This window comes from Thalia democratica, chromosome 1 (genome assembly GCF_965202585.1).
Source record: "Thalia democratica chromosome 1, ktThaDemo2.hap1.1, whole genome shotgun sequence".
Classification (NCBI taxonomy): Eukaryota; Metazoa; Chordata; class Thaliacea; order Salpida; family Salpidae; genus Thalia; species Thalia democratica.
The window spans coordinates 50,740,418-50,752,170 of record NC_139165.1 but is presented as its reverse complement, the minus strand read 5'-3'; the positions used below and the strand labels follow the sequence as shown (position 1 = coordinate 50,752,170).

Below are 11,753 nucleotides of genomic sequence, written 5' to 3'. Positions count from 1 at the left end.
GCACAAGAACATCTGTTGTATACATTTCGATAAGCTTAGCTTATCAGGATCTCCAGGATTTAACGCCTTATAACGTTACATCTTATATATAATAAACCATATATAAATGATTCAACTAGTACATAATTCAAAGTATTTTTTGTTAAAACATAAATATATGTTTTAACATTTAGTATTAAAAATTATACTACATACCTTTTTAATTTATATACTTAAACTGTTTAAAAAAAAAATAGAATTCTATAATTTTACAAAAGTTTAAGTTGATAGAACCAATTGAGGTTTTGTTAGCAACAACATACTGCCACCGTTATCAAAAACCCAAAAAGTCAATCGACGTAATTGTTGTACTCAAAAGCATCCCTAAACACCTCATTTGTTGAAATCACATACAAAAAGGTTTATAGATCACAATCTAAAAATACACCTGTTTTTCAAATGATGCCTCCTTGCCTGACCAATGACGACCAACACAAATATACAACAAAAAATTGCTGCTGCAAGCAACTTCGAAGGTCTAAGAGTCGAACTTCACTATTTTCTTTGATAGTTTTGATTACTTTTATATCTGCATCATTTGCAAAAATCCAGGCTTCGGGTTCAATTCATACGAAACAACTTTCAGGTTGTCTTTAGTTTATAATTTTTTGATACAAATAAAGATAAATCTTTTTTTTAAATAGTCTAAATGACTAATATTATATAAACATCAATTAAACTATGTGAACAACGATGTTATATAATTTATTTTTATGTAACTATTGTCACAAAAAACATTTCGAAGAAAAATGTATACTTTTTGTAAAAAACCAAAATAAAGAAAGACATTATATATAATGTTATTTTAAGTTAATACTTTTGTTACAGACTTTTTAGAGGGGTTTGAAGACCACGATGAATCGATACCATTACGGATATCACATTCAAAAAAACCAATCGTGAAACACTTTCGATCTCGAAACAAGTCTAGCCCCATACGAGACGACAAGCGTACGCGGAAAAAAAGATCGCGTCGCAGAAGGAGAAGAAGCTTGCATCACGTGCACGAAGATGAAGAGTTCAAGTTTGCCAACTACACGCTGCAAGCTTTCGGTCAGACCTTCAATCTTCACCTAACACCTTACCTCGATTTTATTTCACCACATTATACGTTGGAAGTAATTGGAAAGCAAGACAATGAAAGCAAAAAGGAAGATAGCTCGCCAAAGCATTGCTTTTATTCAGGATATGTGAACGGAAGCCTAAATAGTACAGCAACAGTTTCCATTTGCAATGGACTGGTAAGTTAATATTTTTTTTACACTGTATAGATGCTTTTTTACGACTTTTAGTCTACAAATAAATAAAATCTTTTATAAAGCAACTTAAGAATAGTTTCACTGCTAGTTCAAAAAAATTTATTCTATCAAATTAACTTAATTTCGAAAAGTAATAATGATAAACAAGAACTTCAAAACTGTTTTAGTTTTTTTATTATTGTAGGTTGTTCTTTGTTAACTTTGGTTAAGAGCAATGAAAGTAAATACTATCCGAAAAGAACTTATATCCAAAAATTATTTTAATTTAAAAAATAGAAACAAATAATTTTAACAATAATACAAGTGTAGTTAACTTAAAGGTTCATAATCTTTAACTGATTTTTCTTTTGTTAAATATTGCCATTAGTAAAAAAACACTGAGTTAAGATTCAATCTTTTAAAGCCTGAATAACGCACGGTGTTGATTAAATAATTTTATCTAAGAAGCTAAGAGCTAATTTTCGCTCGTATGAACTTGGTACGAAGTCGGAAGTGGGGGTGGCGATTGGAGAGGTGATTTGAAAACAAACAGCGAAAATTCAGAGAAGAACACCGGAGCGCTCGTGCCTTCCCGCCTCTTCTTTGCTCCGCTCACTTCCGGTGCCTCATGCCGGCCTGGTGTTGGTTTTTGTAGGCAGCAGCGCGAGCGATGTGTTTACTAGTTTAATATTCAGGGAATGGAAATAGTTGTGAGCTCGCTCCTTCATCAGCACGCTGCTGAGCGCTCGAGCGGTCAGCTCTGCCGGAAACGGCGAGCGCTATCAAAGCAACGCTGCCGCGCGAGTGTAAGCGATTTCGTCCGACTAACTTTGACTTTTCATGCACACAGTTCGGAGCGTTTCGTTCAGAGGACTCGGAGTACTTGATCCAGCCTGCTCACGACGAAAGTTCTCATGAGCATTCGCCGAAAAAGCATCGTGTTTACCGGAGAAGCGCGGGGAGACAACGAGAAAACTTGTTTTCAGTCGAAGACAACAAAAAGCAGTTTTGCGGAACGAAAACAGGTAGGAAAGTATTAATTACACAAGCAATGTTTTTACAAGGCTTGTACGATATGTAGGTTTCAGCACACTGTATTTTCGTTTAAAAATAGAATAAAAGGTCAATGTGCTCTGCGTAGTGGAAATTAATTAAATTTACGGCACTGCAACAAAAGTTCAAGTTTACTTGCAATTTAAAAGGTGATAAAAGACAGCGACGCTTTTTAATTAAATGTAAGTTTTGACATCAAAAAAAGCGACAAGCTTTATATTTTGAACTTTATATTGCGCATAAATCCAGCGTGCATGTCACAATGAAAAATAAAAATAAATTGCAGAAACAAAAAAAAACTTGTGATGTTCGGTACGATGTTGCTTTCGATTTTTTTTTGTTAAAGCTATAACTTCACTTGTAACGCTTCATTTATGCTTAAGTTATCTAAAATCAATGAGCGAACTTGAACTTATTAAATCTCTTCAAACGTTGCTGCAATAGTAGTGTACGTAGAAATTACGACAAGAAATACATTTATTATTGAGTTTCACGTACAAACACAACATCCAATGACAACAAAAACTGTTGAAACTATCTATTTGAAAAAAAAACTATTTAAGGGGGTAAAGTGTTTTGATGTTTTTTTACTTGCTTTCATGTGAGCGCCGGAACAACAGCTTACAAGGTATTTTCTCGATTGGGGCGGAAAATTTGATCTTTTTTGTGTTACTGGAATTGTTAACACGGCACACATTGTTGTTAAGCAATTGTAGTGACAATAGGACCGCCTTTACCCTTCAAGCATCAAGACTTGAAAAAAAGCACACGCGATTTAAAATGACGTCATAGAAGCTTATAGTTTTACAAATCTTTGGAATCGGTTTTGTTAAAATAAGCTTAGTTTTAGCAAGTTTGCTGCATTTCGCTAGCAGGTAATGCAACTTTGTGGTTTCAATACTAAATACAGCACAGTAAAAAGAAATGTAGTTTTTCGAAGTTAAGCTATTATACCGGTCGATACAAAGCAATTTTAAAAAAGAAGCAGCATTTAAGCATTAGGCTTTACCAAGTTAATGAAAAACGTTCATTTCAAGGAAAGTAGAAAATTTTAATACACACAACTTCTTTTTACTTTTGTTTTTATTTAGGTGTAAACTAAATATTAACTAACTAGTACTTTTACAAACAAATACTACAAACTGTTCAAAACTAAATTTACTATGTTACTATTTTTATTTTTTAGAAAATAATAAAAAAATGCAACATCTTTTCAATGTTGTTTTAAGTCAAATAACTTTTCAAAGGTAGAAAAAAACCAATACATACTATACTTTTTAAAGTGTTTAGCTAAATTTTTTTTTGTGGTTCTAATTTACATTAAGCAATACCTCATGATACATTTTTACAAATTATTTTTGTCCTAAATAATTTGCTTATAGCATATATAATATACAGTTAACAAATAACGATGCTAAAAGACAAAATAAATGCTAGTTTATACTTTCAAAAAATTTTAACTAATACCAACAGCGTTTGATTTTACGCTTCAAGAAACAAACAAAGTTGTCGGCTATTCAAAGGGAAGTGCAAAATGCTAAAAAACAATACAATTTCAGATTTTAAATAAGTACGGTAGTACAAAAATCCTGAAACAGCAGGCTTATCGGTGATTTAAAAAGTTCACTTCTTTTAGTTTTCACAATGTTTGCCGAAAGCTTAAGGTTAAACTTCTACGCCAATCACTCTTGTAAAAGACTTTGTTATTTAACCGTAATTGGTTTACAAAGTGTTACTAGACCAAATACATCTTATTTTCAGCATTTAAAATTAACATTATTTCGCCTGTGCAAATCTGTTTTAAATCTGTGAGTGACAGATTTGTTGCAATAACAAACAACTGAATGCTTTAGCATATAGAACAACAAAACAAAACTTAAGTATTTTTATCAGACAAAACTTTTTTGACGCCAAGGGATTTTATAAAGCTATTCAGGGTTGTCTGCTTATTTTTTAAAGTATATAGGTTAGTTTAAGACCACCTAGACAGTTGTAACTATTTACACAAACTATGCACAGTTTAATCATTACTCAAAGTATTTTAATCTACAAAGAGTACACCAATCAGGCCATTGTACAAAAAGAGAAAAAAATCCGAATTCTTTAATAAACCCTGCTGTGAGTTCAAACTCACGTGTGGCCGCAAGGCTGGGGGTAAACACCCAGGATTAAGTCGAGTAATGTCACGAAAGTTTGTCAGAGTGATCAATACTTGCTTGGGCTCACACTGTGTCAACACGCAACCACTTCAAAACAAAAGTCGCTTGTGCTCGAACCTGCTTGAATTTAACGATTCCCACCTTTTTTCTTTGTAACTAATGTTTTTGTTCTTTTTTTGATGCTGAATACAGTTTTGATCCACAGTTTTTAAATGTATTCATTATTTGCTTTAAATATGTTTCAGACAGTTATTCATTGAAAAGTTGTAAAATTAAACGATTAAGGTAATTAAAAAAAATCTAAAACTTTAAGGGACAAATGTAACAATGCAAAATAAAACGGAACAAACAGCTAATGACTCGATTAACAAAACTCGCTCTGTGTCCGGGTCGAGTACAGAACCTTCAAAAGAAAGAAAAAAGCGAGAAACTATCGAGGAGAAGACGATAGAAGTGATGGTGACGGCGGACTACCACATGTACTTGTATCATACGGATCCGCAGACTTACGTTTTAACTCTGATGGCTATTGTTAGTTTTAAAAGCTCTGTTTGTAGATAGTTTTCTAACTATAAATTTTGATGAAAGATAATCTTTTTATTACCAAATAATATTTATAATTATCAAAAATATTTCTATAAAAAATTAAAAAGCTTTAAGCATTAAACAATCATGTTTAAAAAAATTGCAAGTTGATAGGTTAAAACTCACGGTGTGTTTTGTTTCAAAAAAAAAACTTAAATATATTTTTTAATTAGTTAACTATTCGTATTTAAATTCATTAAGTCAAAGAAACGTTTAAATCGTATCAAGATAAAAGCTAACAAAAATAGACCCGTAATTATTCCAACTTCAATGTAATTATTAAGCCCCGTTCTTGAAAATTATTGATGTTGTTTTGTTTTAATAATCTACTTTTTCAATTAGTAAATTACTGATTGTTCAGTTTTTTTGAGAATTTTTTTTAGTTATTAAATTTTAGATAATCGTCGTAATTTGTAATGACCATATGAAACACATTAGAATAAAAGTTGTTTTTCTTAATATTTTCTATTATACTTTAAAACAAATTTAAAAGTTAAAACAAAATTAAGAATAAGATATACAAAATCTTTGAATTCTAAAATAAAATTAAATTTAATAAATTATTTCAAGTTCCAGTCTACAATTATACAAGGAATAACACAGCTTTATACTTTGAAATTAATATTATATCATAAGTAACTACATAAATGTTGAGTATAACAAACTATGTTACATAGCTTTGCATATTCGTAGCTCAGATAATTAAAACAAATTCGCTGTACGCTGTAAAGAAACGTGTTCTTTTGTACTTATATTATGTAAAATAAACTTCAAAGTAATTTCAAGAGCAAAGAAATTTCTGTGACGTGCAAAATAACACAGTTTTAAGAGATTTTAGCAGAAAAGTTGCTAAAGATGTTTCAGTATTTCAACTTGGTTCAGTTTAGTCATTGCATGTTGACTAAATAAACATCTACATCAAAGAACAAACTTCTTATCTATTCATTGTTTGCTAAAAAGTGGCTCACAGACGCTTTTCTTAAAGCCAATAAAAATATATGCTTCAGCAAAAGCGCTTCTAACACATATTTAAAACAATGACGTTCAAAACCAGCTTAATGTGTGTTCTGATGTCAATCTGAGTTTTAAACAATTTAAAAAGTTTCATCTGACTGCGAGTCACAGTAACGAGATTAGACTTGTAGATTATCGCCTGTAAAATCTCCCAAATTGCCATTATGAGTTTCGTCTATGGGTTTTTGGTTTCAAAGCATCAATTTGTTTACAAATAAAGCCATGGCTTCTTTTAATAAGTGATCTTCTTGATAATCAACGCACTTTGTTTTTATATTAAATTTTTTTTTCGATAACAACTTAGTTTTGATGAGATATTTATAAAAATGAAATCTAACTATAGTTGCTTATCTAAATAGTACTATCACGTTTTAAAAGTTAAAATTTTTTTTTTTTTAGTTTATAAAGTTTTAAAATATTTCGTTTCAGTTTTTAGAACTTTATACAAGCACTAAATCCAAGTTACTCAAATATTAAAAAAAAAAACTCAACATAACTATTTAAAAGTTTATGAAAAACTTAAAATACCTGGAGTTACTGAACAAACTAGGTTATCGAAATTCTGATTACTTTATTATTGTTTACTTAAAACTTTAAATAACCCATCGATTAAGAGCAATACAGGGTCAATTGCAACAATTCTTCGCACTCTGACCGTCACTTTTTCGTCGCACTTGAGCAAGTATCGAGGTGTGGTTATTGAAGCGTTAATTATACTGCTTATTTCTCATAGCGATTACCTGTGTCAAGTGATGTTACAATAACAAATTTGAAGTTATCAGGTTTAACGGTGGTCTCATTTTAATGTAACTAAATTTGCTGGTTATTTTCATTTAGACGAGTGTTAAGCTTTGCCTAATTAGCTTTAACTAATGAATCAAAAGTACAAAGTTTTTCATCTATACAGTTTTAAAGTGCATCGAGCAACAGGATACCGAATAAAATTAATTTTTAACGTATACAACGTTTTTGCTGGTGCTAAAAAGTTGCGGAAGCGCATGTGAGCAGGTCACCGCTTTAAATTTTTAATCGCTGGTAATTTGCGTTAATTTTGTGTTAAGCGCGTAGCAAAAAAACGCTGGGTGTCAATGCGATTTGAAGCTCGGAAGTTTTAGCGCATCATCGTTCTACTACATCAGAGAGACGGCTTTTTGTTTGTGAGACAATGAGGCTGCACGGCGGTTTCCTCGCCAGACGCAACTCACAAGAGCACACTGCAGCCATCACTGCTGGGATTTCATCGCATGATGTGCTCACAGCAACCTCACATACAGTTTCTAACCCGTTTTTTATTAACAGAGCTCTTGTTATTGTTTTTTTGGGTTCGTTTTAGTCACGTTCACGCGTCGATGTAAAATAGACGAGAAATTTCATCATGTGTTTTGTTATATAATTTTAAGTACAAGCCAGGTTTTTCTGAGTAAGCTAACTGCTGCAAGAGCTGTTGTAAATGTAAAATCTCACAATTACCTTTTTGAATACAGGTGAGCAGCATTTACAGGCATCCTTCCATTGAGAACTTGGTGAAAATTGTGGTGGTAAAAATGATGATCTTAAGAACTGAAAAGGTATGTTTTTATCTTTATTTTTTGAGTAAACAAGTTTAAATACGTTATGAGATATACAGTTGTTTGGTTTAAAAATTGCCCCTAAAATTCTTTTTTTATCTGTTTAATTATCTAGAGTGTTGTTTCAGTAAAATAGTGATAAAAGCTATGGCATGACAGTTATTCATCTTTTCAACCCAGCTTATACTTTGGAAATAAAACTAAGTTAAAAAAACTAGAGTAAAAATTTAATTCTATCGTACACTTAACATTATATACTGTAAACCTTTTAGTTTTTAAACCAGTTAATACACAAAACTTCAATAAATTACGAATAAAAACTGTTTTTTTAATTTATGTTTACAAAATGTTTATTCTTAAATATAAAATCTTAAAAAATTGTTTCCCGCGAACGTATTTGATCCAGTTATTAATTTCATTTATTCACTCGTACATTAAATAATCTCTCTCAACTTTGAAATTGCTTGTTTTAATTCCTATAGTTATTAACTAGCTTTGAATTTAAAGATAATTAATAAAAACAGTCAGAATGGCAGTTTAAATTAAAAAATACAACGTCTTCGGACAGTTGCGGCCAGCAACATTTAGTGCCTAACCACCGACTTTTTACTTCCTACTTTATCTATAATATCCCACGCTGAGAAGTATCTTTTTCATCATTGCTCTCCTTCGCACACACGAAATCAAACACAAAGGACAAAATATGTTGCGGACTGAGCCATGTAAAAACACTTCCTATTTGCAGTCATTGGTGGTGGTTTAACCCTAGGGCAATACAGAGATTGAAAGCTCTCGGATGGCCGAAATTTTCCTCAAAGCCGTCGCACTTCCAAATTGCGTTTTCTCAGATCAACACAAAGCGGCCGGGCGCACAATTTTTTAGTAAAAACTAGTCGTAAGCAACTAATTAAGCATAATAATTTTAGTTACACTTAATAAACAATGATTAAAAAAGTATCTTTACGAATCAAACACTTGTAGGCTGATATGAACTTTTGTTATTTATAAGATAAAAGGACACTTATTTAATATTTAGGAAAATGAACCTTTCGAGTACCCTTTTGCAGAAACCCAACTTCAAAAGTTTAGAAGTTGGCAAAGCGAAAGAAACGAAATGTCTGGTCCGGAACATTGGGATGCTGCAATTTTTTTAACCAGGTTATTTATAAGTTTTTATTTGTAGTATATATATTTTGAATCTACAAAGTCAGTACAAGATTGAGTAAGTTTTTGTGACAATAAATATGCTAATTTAATAACTCAACATAAGAAAACGAAACTCAAGTATCAACATTTATATAAGTTGTACTTGAGTAAGACTTAGGATTAAGTAAACAATTCACATGAAATTAGTGCGGCTGCAATTGGAAGTCTTTGCGGTCTCCTAATTTCAGCTGCTGGAACTTCAGCGCTTTGAAGTTTGTTGCCAACTTTACGGTGTTCAAATATTCCTCGACCTTTTTCTTTATTGTAGTATTGAAAACTCGAACAATGCTTATAAATTTGTTTTTTTAAAGTTTAAAACGTTGTAAAAAAAGGGGGCTTGTCAAAATCAAGCGTTTTAACGACAAACTGTGCAATGAAAAAATTTAAGAGCGGTGAACTGTACCTGGCTGCCGTAAATAAAGAGCGAAAAAAGTCACATTTCGAATAATTACGACTTGTGGAAATCGAATGCTATTTAAATCGTCGGCAAAAAGCGGCGACCGCACAAAAGCAAACATTGTTTGCTACTCGAAGCCTACATCTTGCCGTATACTTGCTACTACTACAGTACACAGTGGAAGAAGCTTGTGCACCGAATAACAGCAATAAAATATTTTAAGTGAGCATATTTTGATTTCTTTGAACTTTTGTGCACAAGAGAAGTCTGCTGAGTCATGTGTTTTATTGCCGTAAATTAAATAATAAAACCTATTTGTAGTTCCATTGTGTCATAACTTTGTGTTTTTTTCAAGTAGGCCTAGTAAAAGTAAAGAGAAGAGTTTAGCGCTGGTGTAAGTATTTCAAGGTTTAAGCATATATTTTTCATGGTAAATGTAATTAATTATATTTAGACTTTTGTTGTTATAGAGTTTAAGTGTCTTTAACTCTATTTTTATTTTAAAGTTCTTTTTTTGGCTATAATAATAGCTTATTTATTAACTTACAATACTTATTTAAATTATAAGAGAAATAAAATCTGCTGTGAACTTTAATGAAAAGAAAATTTAAACTTACTAAAACTTTATCACAGAAAAGATTTGTGCACCAGTGGACAAAACAACAGCTACAATTGCGACACACTAGGTAAAGTATTTAATTTTTAAGCTTTACATAACAAGCATTCTATTTCAATACAACTTAAAAATATTTATTTAAAGACATCGTGTTATAAAGTTCACAATTCAAACAAAAAATGCGCAGTTTTTTTGTTAAACTTGAATGCTACTTTAAAATGTTCAGGTATTGCAAAGATCAGAGGACTGTGCAATGGAATCAACAGTGCAGCAATCGTTGAAGACGGTGGTTTGAATGCAGCATTCACTATTGCACACGAAATCGGTCACTTGTTAGTCCATATTTCTATTGTTGATCGGTCTAGTTTTGTGGTGTTTGGCTTTTAGTTATATTTGATATATATTATAGTACGGAATTAAAACACTTTAAATTAATTAATAAACTTCAGACTATTAACTTAGAGTTTATTTTAGGACATTACAAATGCGTAAAAATTAAAAAAGTAAGGAATTAATAAGGATAATGATTTAAAAAAATTAGCTAAGACAAGTGTGATAAAATAAATAAAACTAGACATTTGAAATAACTAAACATCCAGTATTTGTGTGCCAGTATTTTCATGTCTTTATACCGTCTAACTATGTACTAATAAAGAATTTAAAAGAACTAAAAGGCACGGTTATTTTTAATCTTCCGTCTGTAAAAAGCTCAGACCGCAATCAAGAGCAGTCAAACACTCATCAAGCTTTTACTCAACATAGACATGAAAAAAAACGAGGTACATACAAATAAGCGGAAGTGGAAATCAAAACTTCCGAATAAAGATTTCAAAACCGCATAAAACAAAAAGGTCGACCGACGCTCTCAGTTGTGTGGAATGCTGCTTCCACCCAAACCGCCTTCGCTTGCGTTTCGAGCTCCAAGAAAAAAAAAAGAAGTTTCTGAAGAAAGGAAAATTTGAGAATGGCGGGAACAGCTGATTGATGTTTCGAGTGGGGAGAACCGAACGGAGGATACTACATCAAAATAAACCCTCGCTATTCAGTGTCTAGTCGAATGCGAAGCGATGTTTTCGAAATGAGACATAGGAAGTATTTGATTTTTTAAAGCCTTGATACCTTTTTGGCATCATTGTAGGTTTTCAAAAAGCTTAAAGTTATCGTGTTAGGAAATCTGGATAACGGCTTTAAAAGTGCGCAATGTACGAATTTGTAATACTTTTTTAGTCAAATCGCATGAAAGTCTTTAAGTTAAAACTTTTGTATTGCACTTACTTACAAGGTTAATTCGTTATTTCTTTTAATTACGAAAACAATATTTTACTTAGTAACCATTTTTATCAATAGGTATACAAAAATTAATTTATAATACTTTTCTACAATTTTGAGCTTGCTCACAAATTTTAGTGAAATAAATACGCTTTTTATGCTCATGAAAGTTAAAAAAACTCTATGAAAAAGTAAAAAAAACTTTAGCCAACTTTTAGCCAATAACTGCTTGATTCTGTATATTTCCCAATAGTGTAGAAACAAGCATTAGTATACTGACTTGGCTCATAAACTGACATGAAAGCGATATGCCGCCCCCTTTTCATGACCCATCTATCTTCACTGATCAACGGCTCAATTTTTCGTCCACAAATTGAATTTGCTGCGGCCGCATGTCTATAAATAGACAATCCTGTCTATTTTAGCTTATTTTTCTACGCTGCTTTCTTTAAGCTTCTTATTTAGAAACCTTTAGTTTCGATGCTAGACAATTTTTTCAATGTACTAATTTATTTTTTGGTTTTCTTACTTGTAAGACTATTTCAATAAAAAAACAAAAACAAATTTAGTTTATTATGTGGTTTTGAAATATATAGTCTAAATAAAAAA

The 11,753-nt window shown here is 31.4% G+C and overlaps 1 protein-coding gene across 2 annotated transcripts in view; it reads left to right on the top strand.

The window, feature by feature from the left end:
• The first annotated feature begins 327 nt into the window (after nucleotides 1–327).
• Nucleotides 328–11,753, top strand: part of LOC145831277 (A disintegrin and metalloproteinase with thrombospondin motifs 9-like) — a 29,665-nt gene continuing 18,239 nt past the window's right edge. For both annotated transcript variants that reach the window (XM_082938476.1, XM_082938467.1), the window contains exons 1-8: nucleotides 328–625; nucleotides 868–1,280; nucleotides 2,128–2,302; nucleotides 4,803–5,020; nucleotides 7,573–7,656; nucleotides 8,693–8,814; nucleotides 9,893–9,945; nucleotides 10,102–10,207. In XM_082938476.1, coding sequence (XP_082794602.1) covers nucleotides 439–625; nucleotides 868–1,280; nucleotides 2,128–2,302; nucleotides 4,803–5,020; nucleotides 7,573–7,656; nucleotides 8,693–8,814; nucleotides 9,893–9,945; nucleotides 10,102–10,207 — 1,358 coding nt within the window. In that variant the 5' untranslated portion in view covers nucleotides 328–438. The remainder of the gene's footprint in view (nucleotides 626–867; nucleotides 1,281–2,127; nucleotides 2,303–4,802; nucleotides 5,021–7,572; nucleotides 7,657–8,692; nucleotides 8,815–9,892; nucleotides 9,946–10,101; nucleotides 10,208–11,753) is intronic.